A 17138-nucleotide genomic window follows, 5' to 3' on the forward strand; every position below is an offset into this window, starting at 1 on the left:
CGGCGACACCATTAAAGAAAACAAACTTCTGCGACCTGTCGCTCGGAGGAAAGTCAGTACAGACCCTAAGAAATGTCAGGTTCACATAGCGTCTCCTTCACCGCGCTGTTACCTGTTCACCTGCCATATCACAGGTGTACAGGTGTTCACTGCCAATCACAGGAACCCAGAAACAACAAGACAACACCAGCAGCCTGTTGTCGGTTACACCAAGAGCTTCAAACCTGCAGTTCCTCTGGCATCCAGCAGAGGCAGCAGTCAGTCAGTACATGTACATGGCTGATACACAAACCGGCCATTACTCAGTAAGCAAGCGCGCTAGTTCCTACCTCGTAAGTTCACGAGGAAGTCCAGGAGAATGCTGCGTTTGGAACAACAGGATGAAAATATCTGTTAGTGTTAACTCAGAGTCAGCACATTTTTACACCAGAGAATAAAGACGGGCCAAAGATTGATTTCCAAATATACTGGCAGCTCTCCAGTGAGACATTAAAGTTAAATACAACGATGCAGTTATAAAGCTGAACTTTAATCAAAGTAACTTGCTCAGGAACAAATAAAACACTGAAATAAGCCAAACATGAACCATGGATCATCAAAGTGAATTTCATCTCATGCTTAATTTCCACTGGGTGGCGAAAGCGAGTGCCGTGATTCAGGCGTTTCTCACGAGCCTCGACCTCCCGGTCAGCTGACATCTCTGAAAATGTTGGAGCACTTTTGTAAACGGGCAATGTCTCGATAAACGATATTTAACTTTACACGTCTACATCTTTAAACATCTTTAAAGTTGTGATACAGAAAAAGTAATATTTCAAACTTTACTTAGAGTCTTTGCCACGGTCATCCACTGTTGCCACTTTCCCTCTGGGCTTAATAAAGTCTCTCTGATTTTCAGTTTTAGACGAAATGCATTCTGGGATACTTGGCTTCAACAAGCCCAGACAAGTACACACGAGTACATGCAAGTATGCATATTGAGAAACAACCTCTGGGTTGGTCTCTATAGATTATTTCCCCCCTCGTAACAGCTGCAGGGGGGAAGATGTTTTATAACTTGGCCTCTTCGACTGACAGGTGGGTTTAGCTGCGAACTGCTAATATGGCTGCTGTGAGGTTATCGTAGTAACAGGGTATCCAAGGAGTCTGAGAAGCCTGCTAATGTTTAAGCTTCAAAGCCTCAGAAAGCTCTGCAGCTTCATCCCACAGATGTGTTTTTACAGGAAGGAGATGCCCTACACCTACTGTCCACCTGACCAGCCAATCAGCTTGCAGAGCAGGTGATATTCACTCAGGAAGAAAGAAACAAGCTTTATTGATAACACACACAGTCATACGGAGAAATGTGTCATGTCCGAGCTGCAGACGTAGGGCTTGGTGTTTGGCACGGGGGGCCTACCCAGGACCTTGACTGGATGCTGGGATAGAATCGAACTTGCAGCTTCCACTCCAAAGGTGTGTGGTCTTATCACTACACTATCCAGCTGCCACAGATTTTACTCACGAAGCTTCGCTGCTGCTGAAAGAGAGGAGACGTGTCATTCGAGGAAACTGCCTCTCTCCTCCGTCTGCTCGTTGTCTCACAGCTTCACGCACACACACACACAGTAACACACACACTCGCCGCCACGCCGCGCTGGCCACGCTGACAGGATGTTAAGTCCACTTAAAGCAGCGGGGCAGGGGGAGGGGGGAGATGGGCCAAGCGAGCTGCAGGAGGAGAGAGAGGAGGACGGAGACAGGTGAAGTCAGGTGTGTACTCGTGTGTGGTTGTCGTGGTGACAGCAGGGTGAAGGATGTGCTGGTTAGCCACTGTGGCGACAGAGGACACTTCTACTCGCTCTCAGCGTGACCTTCTGCTCCGTCGCCATGGATCAACGGCAACAACCTCGCCACGGCAACCAGCCACAGATGATGAATGGCCACAACCTGGCACCTGGCAGTGACATCATAAAGAAGGCGGGTTCATTCAGACAATGAACCTTTTTACATTTGTCACATCATTTTATTTCCTGTGTTCAAACACTTTATACTCATCCTGTTTGCGGCTCGTTTAGAGTGTTCCACAAACTTTCATCAGGTCAGAGGTCAAAGAAATATCAAAGCATAGAGTTTACAGTTTGTTGCCTCCTCATTATGAAATCTTAATTTTGTTTTAGAAGCCTTTAATTAAAGAGGAAATAATGTCTGACGGTGACATCATCAGTGTGACCAGTGTTGGGAAGGTTACTTTCAAAATGTATTCCACCACAGATTACAGATTACATGCCCCAAAATGTATTTTGTAACGTATTCCATTACTTTACTCAGTGAGAGTAACGTATTCTGAATACTTTGGATTACTTAATATATTATCATGCTGTTTACAACTACATCCTATTGCTGTGTGATTTATTACTATTACTGAAGGTTACTCTCCACACCAACACCAACCAGATGTTTAAATCTTAATATAATGAGTAACAGTAGGTGGACATTAGGTAAGGCTGCACTTTTTGCAGCGATCTCGTATAGAAAACTATTCCTCGTGTATATAAAACAGGTCCGCAGCTCTGAACCGTAGTAAAGGGACCTCTGGCTAATACGCCGGGTTCGTGTCGGGCTCGTAGCTGAAAACTAGCTTTACTTTGTTGTCTGGGTCAAGTTTTAGACAGAGAGAGGCGTTGAAAGACTGCTGCAACGGAGCTTATTGTTTCAGAGGAAAACATGAACACAGCGTAGTCGAGTCTTAACAGCTTACTCACAGCTGGGCTCGTCAAAAACATTTCTTCACGTCATTATGAGCCGTGAGATTGAGACTCGTGCATTTGAGCCTCTTAATGCGTGTTTTGTTTGGGTTTTCACCAGCGTGGAAACCAAAAATAGAGAGAGCATAGCCTAACATGTAACTATAACTGAATACAGTTACTCATATTTTGTATTTTAAATACGTAACGGCAGTGCATGTACTCCGTTACTCTCCAACACTGAGTGTGACATCACCAGTGTTTCTGTTCTTTTCCTGCTGTCATGATTAAATGTTTTTGGCTGTGTCTCTGCAGGTGGTTGTGTCAACGACGGTGAATGTGGATGGTCACGTTCTCGCCGTCTCCGACAACATGTTCGTGCACAACAACTCCAAACATGGCCGCCGGGCGCGGAGACTGGACCCGTCTGAGGGTACGCTTCTTTTTAACTCTTTTTTGCACCCCTCACTCAGATAGTGGAGCTGATGAACAAGTGCCAACCTTTCATACAAACATGGCGACAGGCTGGGCGTGCTCAAAGGAGAACTTCCTGTCAGAGTTTCAGAGTCCACCGATCACAGTCAGCTCCTGTACTGAGAGCTCTGTCACTGGTCTGACTGGTGTAGGAGATCCGACAGTTGCAGAGAGACGAGTGTAATTTGCTCTTTGCAGAGAAATCAGCCTAGTGGATTGTGGGTAGGAAGACCAGACGCTTCAGGGTCCCCAGAGAGGACAGTGTGTGTCTATGCGTGCATGTGTGTGACTGAGTGTCTTTTCGCGGGCCGTTCAACCTCTTTAATTGCCCTCCTAATTAAAGACAGTTACCATGGAAACCACCCCTCCCAGTCAAAGCGAGGGGATGTCCCGTGGGCTTGAGCTCTCGCTCATTTTCAGCTCTGCGCTCGGTTATTTCTGCACACTTACCTCCGTGCCGTGAACGCTTTCAAACCTGCGAGTTCACCCAGCCACCCACTCCACCTCAGATCCACCGTCTCACACAGGAAGTCGCCGTCCATGCACCATGTTCTCCACGTCTAAAATAAAACACCGCCGGAGTTCACTCATTGTGTTGCTCTACGAACAGACGTGTGTTTAAATATTAGATCGGTTTCCTGAGAATGCAGCGGAAACTCAGGACCAGGTGGACTCGACTGCAGATGAGTGAAACGCACGCGTGTTACAAACACACCCTCATCCCTGATGACAGAACAGCCCGGCCACAGTGTGTGACTCTCAGGGTGTGATGGTCAGTAACGTTTGGGTCACTTTATAACAGATTTATTTTTCTATTTCTAAAACATGAAGCGACAGCGCAGGAGCGTCACAGAAGGTCTGCACCTGACGCCAGCTCACAGAATCGCATCGAATAGAAGAGAGGTCAGGTGCTATAATGCCATTTCAAGTCATCAAGTGATGAGATTAGCTGCCCTACCTCTCTCTCTCTCACACACACACTCACACTCACACACACACACACACACACACACACACTCACACACACACACACACACTCACACACACACACACACACACACTCACACTCACACACACTCACACTGACACTCTCACACACACACACACTCACACTCACACTCTCACACACACACACACTCACACTCACACTCACACACACACACACACTCACACACACACACACTCACACTCACACACACTCACACACACACACACACACACACACACACACACACACACACACAGTACTTTCATTTCACTTTATAATTAATCTGCAGCCGCACTTGAAAGACGAGAGAGAAGTAGTCATTACCGGCTGAATATGTGTGTGTCTGTGTGTGTGTGTGTCTGTCTGAGTGTGTGTGTGTGTGTTATTGGAGTGAACTAAGCTAAAGCGGATAAAAGCCACGACCCAATTAACATTATGTGTGCGTGTGTGTGCGTGTGTGTGTGTGTGTGTGTGTGACCTTCAGTTCTGTAGTAATGTAGCTCAATGTTTCTCAACCTGTGGGCCTGGACCCCTCGGAGAGGTCATGAAAGAGACTGAGTGTTCACAGACAGGCCCGCAGCGCTGGTTTAAAATGTGGATGTTTTGATGCAGGATGTTGAAATAATGTGTGCGGAGGCGGCTTTTCAGGAGTTGAAATGTAGTTTCTCTTCTCTGATTGGCTGTGGCTCACACTGGGATTCCTAATAAAAGCCAATCAGGGCTCCAGGCCTCTGTTTTCTGAGCATCTGTGGTTCTTTTGTGCTATAACGTTTTAACATGGAGCTCTGTGGCAGTGATTCCCTGCTGGAACCTCTGCTGGACACTAGAGGAACTGCAGCTTCAGTTAATGAGACCCTAACACTTCTGTCTCTCTCTCTCTCCCTCTGTGTCTCTTGGTGTCTCTCGTCCAGCAGCCACTCCCTGCATTAAAGCCATCAGTCCCAGCGAGGGGTGGACGACGGGCGGCGCCACCGTCATCCTCATTGGCGACAACTTCTTTGATGGCCTTCAGGTCGTCTTTGGCACCATGTTGGTGTGGAGCGAGGTAATACCCATGTGATCAGTTGGATAATTGATCGATATAGCAAACATTGTGTATTGTGTGTGTCAATACAACAACGATGACTCTTATTATTCCTCTCTCCAGCTGATAACCCCTCACGCTATCCGAGTCCAGACTCCGCCCCGGCACATCCCCGGAGTCGTCGAGGTCACGCTGTCCTACAAGTCCAAACAGTTCTGTAAAGGAGCGCCGGGACGCTTCGTCTATACAGGTAAGGACAGCTCCTGATCATCTGATTGGATAACACCACATTTTACCAGTGTCCTCTAGCAGGAGGCACCAGGTGGGATATTTGGGCACCTTTTTAAAACAAAGCTTTATTTCCAGACTTAAAGAATGTTCTTTTAGACTCAAACACGCAGAAATCACGAAGAAGAAAATGAAGCTTATGTATAAGTTAAATAAGGAAGATCTGTGGTCTCACACTTTCTATTTTTATTATTTAGCGGTCATCTAATTTTGGCTTTATTTTTCCAGTCCAATTTTATTTATAAAGCACTCTAACATAGCCAGCACAGTGCTGTACAGAAAATAAGTGAAAAAAAAAGAATAAAAGAAAACAGCAAAAATAAATAAATAAACCACGTAATACATAGAAATTAAAACAGCCCCATATTAAACAAGAAAACAAGATAAAACAGCATAGAATCAACTAAAACCAACATCTCACGGGGTGTCAAAGGTCAGGGTCAAGAGGTGGTTCTCAGGAGTGACTTAGAAACAGGCAGAGGAGAGGCCTGTCTGCCACGATGGGCCAGTCTAACCACAAAACAACCCTGACTTCACACAGCACTCACATGAGTCAGTAATAAGTTTTAAATAAATTCTGATGGTCAAACATCTGAACCGCTGCAGGTGCAGGTAACATCTGTCATTAATACTGCTCCAGCTTTCTTTCTCTATTTGTTGTCAGACTGGAGAACATTTCTTCTCTCCATGTGTCCTTATATCCTCCTCTCCTCTCTCTTTATGTTTCTTTTATCTCCGTTCATGCTGCATTGCAGTAATTATACACATTCAAATCCCATTAACCCGAAACATCTCTGGACCTTTACGTTAATGACCTCACACTGACACTCACTTATGCGAGTCACATGTTCACACAGCAGCTGCTTTCATACCTCAGCAGATCAGAGGGATCCACCACCTCCACCCTGCACTGCCTGCTTTGCACTGGGGGAAAGAAAACAGGAAGTGATGTTGAATAATACAGACCTCCTCCTCAGGTAGCAGGTCTCAGTCAAGTTTTTCTGCATGAGGCAGATCAACACATAAATGAGAAGCGCTGGCACAAGATCTAATATCATATTTAACTTGAATAAATGTCATTTAAATTTAATATTTCTCAGACTGAAGTTTTTCCATAAAATTCGATCAGATTAGGGTTTTCATGTCACAGAGTACAATTTATAAAAAATAATTTTCTTAAGTATTTAAATTATAAATAAATTATGAATAAATAAGATGGTAGTGCAAAAAGCAACCAGCTAATCGTTGAGCTGTTAAAGGAATGTCGTGAATAATGTGAGTATTTACTAAAGGAGCAAGTACCATAATGTTGGGGGATTACCTAACATTACCCGTCCTCAGTGGGTGAAATCATTTAAAACAATGACACACGAACATAGACGTACAGCTTATCTTTATCACATGCACGGCTGGATGTACGTGTGAAGTACGTGAGTAAAGTAGAGCAGATCAATGGTGGAAACCCCGCCGATGCACATAAACGACACCACTCCGCTCGTTATGGTTTCTCTCTGTGGTAATGTGTGCGCTCAGGCAGACACACGGCGTCAGCAGTCATGCAATTTCCATGAGTATCGATCTCAAAGTATTGATCGCTCCAACGCCTCCTGTCTGACCGGCCTTCAGATTTTCACTTCCTTAACACCCTCACATACACACTAACACACACACACAGTGACACACACACACACACACACACACACACACACACACACGTTTTCATATCCTAACTGTAACCCTGACACTAAAACCACATTTTGAGCCTCAAAAATGTCTTCAAACAGGTATTTTGTCCCCATAAGTGACTGTTGGTCCCCACAAGTATAGTAGTAAGCTACTTTTCTGCCCTCACAAAGATGTCTAACACACACACACACACACACACACACACACACACACACACACACACACAGAGCGAACCCTGCTGGTCAGACCTGAGTGTGAGGGAATTGCAGCGCCTCAGTCTACACGTGTCGATCGCTCCGAGCTTCTCGTCTTATCTGAATCGACGTCCTGTTCTGCAGACACTGCAGCCTGAACTGTCTGACAGTAAAACTCACTTATTAAAGTCAACGAATACATACAAAATAAATCAGGACTGTTGTTTCACAGTAAAACACGTCATTCGTGCAGCTGAGCCGCAACAGTGCCAACATTTCTTCAGGTTCAGTTTATCATCGAGATGAACGTCTCCTCATCCAAATGAATGAGCTCTGTCAGGCAGACAGAAGCACCAAAAACAAATAAAGCTGTGCTGATGTTTGACAGGTGTACACACCTGACAGGAGCATAAAACGCTGCCAGCCTGCGCACGATTACTGACGACTCACTCAGCGCTGAGGGCGGAGCCGAAGCGTCTCCTCAGATAGCCGGGACTGACAGATCCTCGCTCGGTGTCGTGTCTGATCAATTCAAAGCCATCAAATCTTAATTGGCAGCCAATATAAACAGCAGATCAGTTCAGCAGTTACCACGGGGACGCTCCATCACAACTTATCGATTGGATGGTTTCACTGTCTGCCGGTGTGCCTGATTAGAGCGCTTGATTTCAGACAATTAGCCAATCAGATAAAGACTTTAGTGACAGCTGGTTTGTTCAGGTGTTCCAGAGTTTATTAAACTGCAGTGAAACATGAAGATATGAATAAAGACAGAAAACATGAATCAAGAGCATCATTCATTCGTGACATCAGCGTTTTTAGCAGCTCAGGTGTCTCAGGGACTCTGGGCTGAATGTGGAGTCATGGTCACGTGACCTATAGTTGTCAAGGTAAAAGCCTCATACGAATGAAATACAACACATAAGAATAAAACAGTCACGTCAACACAAACACGCAATAACAGGTCATTAAAAACAGCCACACAGCATCACCACCAGCCCCGCTGCACGCCAAACGTGGCGTCCTGAACAGTCGCTGATCCGCCAGCTAAAGAGGAAAACGCTGCCAGGTTCAGGTGGTCTCTTCTTCTCATCGTGGTAACTCTGCTCTGACATCTTTTACCTGATGATCAGGTGTTACTGCTCTGCTGGGTGTGTTTGAAATTGCATGTGGACACGTGTCCTTAAAGACGCAGCGAGGATGCATTCAGGTTTGATCCAGGAGGAATCGGACCGACTGCAGGTGGAAGAAACACAGGTGACAGTAAAGTGTGTAACAGTCAACAACACAAGGTCACAGCCACTCGCACAACTATAGATAACACAGACATCTGGAGAGCTAACACACTCTTATAACTGCTGCCTGTCACGCCCTGTGAGCCTTCAAGGACTGAACACACACACACACAAACACACACACAGTTTGATGTATAGGAGAGTCGGTCTAAAGCTTGTTAAATGCAGCTGAACCAAGACGGGATTATGATTCATGCACTTCACACACACACACTCTGAGTCCTGGCTGTGCTCGGCTGCGTTCACTGACGCTCTGATTTATCACCTCCCAACCAGTTTAAACTGTAAATGATGTTAGAGGAGAGAGGAGGGGAGGGGAAAACAAAAAATGAACAAGTCTGATGGATTCGGCGTGTCTGAGGGTTGCAGATTCGCCGCGATGTGCACGGCTGCAGTTATTACACCTGACAAAGAGCAGCATAAATTATCGGTTCAAACTGAAGTGTGTGGTGTCCCATCAGCATGACAACGACGCCTCCGTGTGTTTCCTCCCGTCGGTCAGTACAGACGTTCTAATCCAATCGGCCCGTAAACTTTCTGGAGTATTTTCATTGACATTTATTTTTTCCTTTGTTCTCTCTGTGCACGACTTACATGTTTAATCCAGAAATAATCTAAAATGCTCACATGTAATCTGCGAGTAATGCGAGAGGAGTGTCTCACGTCTTATCCACGGCAGTCTGAGCAGCTGACAGTTTCACGTTTTTGGGCTTTAAAAAGTTTAACTAGTGAACAAATGTGACGATATTAATGTTGTGAGGTGTCTAATGAAAAGACCTGCTCCCTCCTCAGCGTTGAATGAGCCTACCATCGATTACGGCTTCCAGAGGTTACAGAAGGTCATCCCCCGCCACCCTGGAGACCCGGAGAGACTGCCGAAGGTAGGACGCGCTCAGACACACAATCGTTTTATACAAACACACAGAATAAGTGATTATTGTCGCTGTGTTTTTTCCATCAGTCTGCGTTCTGGTTGGCTGCTCAGAGTCCTGATAATCATCAGCTGCATCCACCGATTCTGCTGTTTAACTTGTTTTTGTGTGTCCACTCAGACCGACTGGCAGCTTCTAACACACACACAGTTTTCATCAAACCTGTAGTTTGGACACCAGTATCTGTTCAAAGCTTTCACATTTGTCCTGGTTTGGCTGAATTTGGTTCACATGAACCGCGTTACCACACGTGTGATGCTCCAGAGAAAAGGCTGACGGTAAATTCAGCTGGACAGTGAACGATCTGTAATGAAGCAGGAACCTTCACATTCCCCTTCTGTGGGTTAATTATCACCCGGGGGGGGTGAAAAGTGGTGCAAAGGTTAACATGATCCAACGCCCTCAGGGTGAATGAATCTGGAGGACAGTCTGCTGGCTCCAGTCAGAACCAGCAAAGAGTCCTGCGCTTGTCTGTTGAAGAAGGAAGCTGCTTCCATGATGTTCTCCTTTTATGCTACCACTCCTGTTCGTTGTTGTGAGGATGTTGTTTAGTTTCCAGTTCACAGGTTTTCGATCAGACTCTGAAAATCATCCCACATTTCTCATCAGTGGAGGCCAAAGTTTTTCTTTTTAAGCTCACACTTTCACATCTTTTACCCATTTTAGATTTGATGGGTTCAAACAATCAAAGCAAAGAGACGGAATCAGTTTTCCCTTTAGGGTGGACATTTAAAAACTCTGCTGTGCTGCTTCAGGTCAACAGTTCAGTGTGTGTGTGTTTCAATAATGACTCGTAAAGCAGGTTTGGGATCGTCAGGCTGTCCTGATCCTGGATTAGCTGTCCAGTTTAGAGGAACCAGGATAAGATGTTTATATATATCAGGCCTAATCTGGATCCTCCAGATTCGGACCAGAAGCAGGATGCTGATGGAAATTATCCGACACTTCTATTCACCCCCTCGTTTAATGAACAACCTTGCAGTAGTTGAAAGAGAATTTCTCTAGTGTGCTTTCAGCCTCCAGCTGCTCTGATGTGAGCTGACATGCTGTTAGCTCCATAATGAAAACCACATCTTTAATAATTCATCTGTAATGGTTTTATTCAATTACCCACGCTGCCTTGTGCTCAGCGTGCAGCCGAGTGACTGTTGACCACAGAAACGCTAATAACTGGAAATAATCCCGACTGTTTCGGGGGGCTGACTGCGACGTCTGAGTCGGGCTTACGTGTGACGGGTTGTGCACTCATGACATCACACAGGTCAACACAGGTCCCCTGTGTCGCAAACCTGGACCATGTTCTGGCGAAGCACACACGGTAACACCGAGGCAGAGCTGATCTCCCTGTGTGTGTTCAAACAGCGGTGCCTTGTGAACACTTGGTGCTACCTCGATACACAAATATACCTGCGACAAAGTTACAATGATTTAAAAGCAGTTATAAAAAGGGCCCGCGACCCAACCCTCTCTGTAGGCGCTGAAGCCGCCACATGCCCGGCTGAAGGACATGCGATACTAAACTACTAAGTATGAAGAACAGAAATCGAATGTGTGGTCAAACGTGCAGATGTATTCTGCTGGTGGTTTCTTCCTTCCCGCTGTCACCAAGTGCTTGCTCATAGGGGGTCATATGATTGTTGGGTTTCTCTGTATGATCGTAGAGTCTTTACCCTACAATATAAAGCACCTGGAGGTGACTGCTGCTGTGATTTGGTGCTGAATGAAAGAGAAGTTTGCTGATAGTCTCACTGAAGCCTGTGATTGGTTGATTGTACTGTAGTTTTGTTTGATACACCTGTTCAAAGTGTGCTCACAAGTATGTGAACAGCTCCCAGGAAGTTTCCTGTTGAGCTTTGAAGCAGTAGGAGGTCAGTTTGCTCTGTGTTTTTGAGGTGGAGGCTAAAGATGGCGGGCTGAGAGAAGCCGCTGTCCCATTCAGTCGGTTTCAGAAAGCAAAGCTACTTCCTCTGTGTCCTCGTCAAACATGTGAGCAGGTGAGAAAGTACAGAGACATTTTCTGAGAGTGACACCTGCTTCTGACCCTACAGAAGGACGGTGTTTGGGTTTGGTGCCATAGCGACGCCAAAGATTAAACTTTAAAGTGTCGGTATGTGCGGCAGCTGCCGTCAGTCATCCCAGCACGGACGCCACGAAACACGTTGAGGTCGGAAACACACAAACCCAGTGACAGGCATGTGCACGAGCCAGGAGTTCACACACACACACACACACACAGGAAACACACAGCTTGAAGGAGAGATCACTCTGTTAGTCCGGATTACTGAGGACAGTTCACACTAACCTCAGTGTTAAAGCTGTTTCCATGGTGATCAAGTGACCCTGCATTCATCATCATTAGCTGTCCGTCACAGACACACACAGACACGCACTTGTATGTGTGTGCCTGTGTGTCTGTAGAATTTAATGCTCTTTCCTGTGTGTGTGTGTGTGTGTGTGTGTGTGTGTGTGTGTGTGTGTGTGTGTGTGTGTGTGCCAATCTCCTTTCTTGCCACATGGCTGCACTCGCTGATTACCTGATTTGACTGTTTCAACCTCCCTGTTTGCCAATGGGCTTTATACACACACACACACACACACACACACACACACACACATACACACACACACACACACACACACACACACACATACACACACACACACACACACACACACACACACACGCACACGCACACTTTTCAGCCTTTCTCTTATCTGATTTATAAAAAATAACTCCTCTGTCGTCTTGTTTCTGTTTCTGTCCTGCATAATAAACTCTGAGCTGTTTTCATGTGAAATCTAAATGTCCGTGTTTGGGATGTTTTCATCCAGATGTGGGTGAAGAATCCCTGCAGATGTTCAGTTTGTGGGGGTGTGCATTTAGCCCTCGTGTTGGTGCTGCAGAATCTATTTCTGGGGTCAGATTGTGGTTAATCTGCTCACGCTCAGTGACAGCCTTCAGTTTTCCTTTTGATGGAGTTGGTTGGAGTAGAGAACTCTAACACATTAACATCTGCTTAATGCTACTTATCTGGGTCTGCGTCTCAGGGGCAGCAGGCCAACAGAGATGACCAGATCTCCTTCTGCCACCAACTCCTCTGGTGGGGACAAAGCCAGCATGTCCTGGGTCTGACCCTCCCAGCTGTATGTGGCCAGATGTCAAACCAGTGGTGGCTCCATCCTCAGCCTCTGATGAATGAGCTCCTCACTCATCTCTAAAGGTTCAGCCTCCAGCAGATGAAGCTCATTTCTGCTCCTTGTGGTCATAGCTGAGGGTAGATCAATCAGTAAACTAACAGCTACACCTTCACCCTCACCTTCGTCACAATAGACTGGCCACTGTTATCCTGAGCTGATCGTGTCCACCATCTGCCAAGAAAGAGTCTGACTCCACCGGTGTATGTTTCAGATGTTTGAAAGTGTTTAGGATCAATTTGTTTACAGTACCATCTGTTGGTAAAAGACTACAATGGTGATTTTTATGAAACATGGCGGAGAAGAAGACGATGACCTAAGGCAGCGGTCCCCAACCCCCGGGCCATAGACCAGTACTGGTCCGTGAGTCGTTTGGTACCGGGCTGCGAGTTGAGGCTGGGGTGTGATAGTTGGTTTGTAGCGTTGTTTTTTGTTATCATTTTTATCATTAACTCGGTTTCCCTGGGTCTTTTCCTGTGTGTTTTGAATAAATCGTGTTTTTTTGGTACCGGTACTGGTTTTACTTTGTTGTATTTATCCGCGACACCTTAAAGGCCAGTCCGTGAAAATATTGTCCGACATAAACCGGTCCGTAGCGCAAAAAAAGGTTGGGGACCGCTGACCTGAGGAGCCAATTAATTCCTGGATGTGGATCAGAAGGTGGATCCAGATGTTTGGTTAAGCTTTCAGAAACCCCGTCTCAGTGGGAAACCTCCCTGAATGAGCTCCACTCAGCTTCAGCTGCTTCTGAGGGTTACAGAGTTTTGACCAACATCCCTGTGCGCTGCTAACATCACTCGTTTGTCGCTGAAATACGCTGCTGTTATTATTTAGTGTCTACAGAGGTCAGGGCTCTCTGCACTTTCAGGCTGAAAAATGGGGCTCATCCAGGATTATCTGATGTTTCTGTAAAAGCCTTCTGTGTGGAAGTCCTCAGTGAGAAGGAAGGTTGTGAGAGCGGTTTGAAGTAAAGGAACTCAAAGAGTTTTGCTTTTCTCTGTTTTCCTACTCGTCAGATTTTGGGGTTAGTTTGTGTTGCGGCTGCAGTAATCACAGAGACACGTGTTTGTTTGTAGGGAACAGATCCACGGCTCGGTTTGCGGAAGCCGTGAATCCGGTTTGTAGGCTAAAGCGGGGCAATTCTAGGATCAGAGCTTTGGTGGTGCTGAGCACCCAGAGAGCTGCCCAGCCAGGCAAGATAAACTTTACTCTGTCATCCTTAAATGTCTCCAGTTTTCCAGTTGTCTCTCTGACTGTCTCCTTGGTGCATTTAAACCCCTGTTCCTCCCTGTCCTTGTCGTCTGCTGTCTTCGTCTCCGTTATCAGTCATCATAATTTTACCATCTCTTTGCAAGTCTGTAAATTTCTTTATTAAATCTTAAGATTCTTAAATTCATCAAGTCTCTCTGAGCCTGGGTCCTCGTCACAAAACATGACTTCACTGTTTTGTACATTTTAACACAATTTAATCCCACATTTGTGAAAGAAAAGAAAAACACTTTTTTGAAAAGTCTGTAACAAAACCATCAAATAGAATAGAATAGAATTCAACTTTATTGTCATTGGACATGCACAGGTACAAGGCAACGAAATGCAGTTTGCATCCATCCAGAAGTGCTTTAGTGATATAGATATATTACAATATATATTAGCAATAATATAGATATGTGAGTATATTACAGAAATGGGTCTATTATGGTATGTTATAATGTACACGGTATGAAGTATGTTGTGAATATTCTATAACTATAAGTATGTACAGGCTGTAGTGAGTACAAGCTATGTACAGGATATGAACAGGATATAAATATGAAAAACTATACAGAATATGAAATAAATAACTTTACAGAATCTGAGATATACAGCTATACAGAAATGTGAACTATGCAAGTTGTAAACAGTTGTAGGATTAAAAATTATCGTATGTACAGAATGATTATTCACACAGAGCTATACAGTAGTGCAGTTAAGATCAGTGAGGGTGTAGATAGTTTCTACAGAGGCTATATAAAGTGCTGGTGGTTGTGAGTGGTGGTTCAGTCCATGTTATTATTGTGTGTTTGAGGGTACAGTTGTCCATTGTGGGTGTGTGTATGTTCAGTCCATGTGTTAACGTGGGTCAGATGTCAGGAGGCAGAGTTCAGGAGTCTGACAGCTGTGGGGAAGAAGCTGTTCCGGTACCTGGTGGTCTTAGTCCGGAGGCTCCTGTAGCGCCTCCCAGAGGGCAGGAGGGTGAAGAGTCCATGTGATGGGTGACTGGGGTCTTTGATGATTTTCCCAGCCCTTTTCAGACACCGCTTCCTGTAGATGTCTTTTATGGCAGGAAGTGGTGCTCCGGCGATGCGCTGGGCAGTTTTCACGACCCTCTGCAACGCCTTCCGGTCCGAGGCAGAGCAGTTCCCGTACCAGACTGTTATACAGTTGGTCAGGATGCTCTCGATGGTGCAACGATAGAAGTTCACCAGGATGTCTGAGGACAGGTGGTTCTTCCTCAGAGTCCTCAAGAAGAAGAGGCGCTGGTGAGCCTTCTTGACCAGCTTGGAGCAGTTGGTCGTCCAGGTGAGATCCTCGGAGATGTGGACTCCCAGGAACTTGAAGCTGCTCACATGCTCCACAGCCGTCCCCTTAATGTGGATGGGTGGATGTGGGTCAGCATTCCTCCTGTAGTCCACGATGAGCTCCTTGGTCTTCTCGGTGTTAAGCAGCAGGTTGTTTCTGTCGCACCACTCAGCCAGACGATCCACCTCCTCCCTGTAGGCGGCCTCATCGTTGTCACTGATGAGGCCAATCACCGTGGTGTCATCTGCAAACTTAATGATGGTGTTGGAACCATCAGCAGGTCTGCAGTCGTGGGTGAAGAGGGAGTAGAGGAAAGGGCTCATCACACAGCCTTGTGGTACACCGGTGTTCATTGTGATGGTAGATGAGCAGCGGTTATCCAGCCGGACATGTTGGGGGCGGTTGGTCAGGAAGTCCAGTAACCATTTGCAGATGAGGGAACTGATGCCGTAGGTGTTGTTGTTGTCCAGGTGTGAGAGGACAGAGTGCAGTGCGATGGAGACTGCATCCTCTGTGCTCCTGTTCTGGTGGTATGCGAATTGGTGGGGGTCCAGGGTGGGGGGGAGACAGGATTTGAAGTGTGCTAGGACCAGCTGCTCTAAGCACTTTGTGATGATGGGGGTGAGTGCTACTGGGCGGTAGTCATTGAGGCAAGATGGGTTGGAGTTTTTGGGTATCGGGACGATGGAGGTGGATTTGAAGCAGGCCGGTACCACAGCGTGGGCCAAGGACAGGTTTTATATGTCTGTGAGCACTCCTGCAAGCTCCCCAGAGCATGCTCTGAGAACACGCCCAGGGATGCCATCAGAGCCTGCAGCCTTGTGGACATTGATCCTGCTCAGCACCGCTCCCACATCGGTAGGGGAGAGAGTCAGAGGTTGGTGGTCTGGCGTCACGTCTGCTTTGGTTGTGGTTGTGGGGTTCCCTCGCTCAAAACGAGCATAAAAGTTGTTGAGCACGTTGAGGAAGGAGACATCAGAGGAGGCGGGGGAGGGTTTGGTGGTCCTGTAGTCTGTGATGGTCTGGAGTCCTTGCCACATGCGCCGGGGGTTGGAGTTGGAGAAGTGATAAAGGTTATTAAATGCTGCAAAAGAAGAATGGATTGGAATAAAAAAAATACATATCCTAACCTTAATTACTGGGAGAATGATGAATGATGCTCATAGTGAGTAAGAAGTAAACTGAGTGCATTTTTTGGACAGAGGTTCACTTTTAATGTGTTTGTATAATATAATACAGATACATAAAAAACACTCCCGCCACAGAATAAATGATTACAAATAAATTATTACCAAATATTAATAAAAACTATAAATATGGAGGCAGCTTTGCCTGTGGTAGAATGTATACAATGTATGAAAAAATCTTTACTGCAGATGCTAATTTTACTAATTTAATAATAATAATTTTGTGTTGTAAGATTTATGAGTTTCATGCTTTCATAGTGGTCCTTAGGAGAGCTTGACATTTTCTCAGGTGGTCCACACTGTAAAAAGTGTGAGAAACACTGATAAGTGTCTGTGTGCTTTTGGAAAACATTTAAAGCTGCAGTACAGAATCTTTGAAACAAGCTTAAAACATTTGTAGAAACAGAGCATCTGCTTCTCTTTACAGCTCCTCACTCCACCAGGGCTGTTTGGCTCTTTCTGATAGTGAGCACATGTGATGCACGTACTGCGGCAGTCATACAGACAACTGGACGGTCCAAAAGTTGGCCGACCTGTTACTGGCTGAGGTTTCAGTAGAGCTGTGGCTGAACCACATAAAAATATATCAT

At 45.8% G+C, this 17138-nt stretch overlaps 1 protein-coding gene across 4 annotated transcripts in view; it reads left to right on the plus strand.

The window, feature by feature from the left end:
- Nucleotides 1-17138, plus strand: part of ebf3a (EBF transcription factor 3a) — a 60310-nt gene that overhangs the window by 28111 nt on the left and 15061 nt on the right. For 2 of the 4 annotated variants that reach the window (XM_085467101.1, XM_085467103.1), the window contains exons 8-11: nt 3042-3159; nt 5100-5233; nt 5336-5462; nt 9468-9556. In XM_085467101.1, coding sequence (XP_085323227.1) covers nt 3042-3159; nt 5100-5233; nt 5336-5462; nt 9468-9556 — 468 coding nt within the window. The remainder of the gene's footprint in view (nt 1-3041; nt 3160-5099; nt 5234-5335; nt 5463-9467; nt 9557-17138) is intronic. The other 2 variants (XM_085467102.1, XM_085467104.1) reach the window with 1 other exon arrangement.

The sequence above is a fragment of the Copadichromis virginalis genome, linkage group LG8 (assembly GCF_057382275.1).
Source record: "Copadichromis virginalis isolate Kocher_CV1m ecotype Utaka linkage group LG8, C_Virginalis_male_GT1.1, whole genome shotgun sequence".
Taxonomy (NCBI): Eukaryota; Metazoa; Chordata; class Actinopteri; order Cichliformes; family Cichlidae; genus Copadichromis; species Copadichromis virginalis.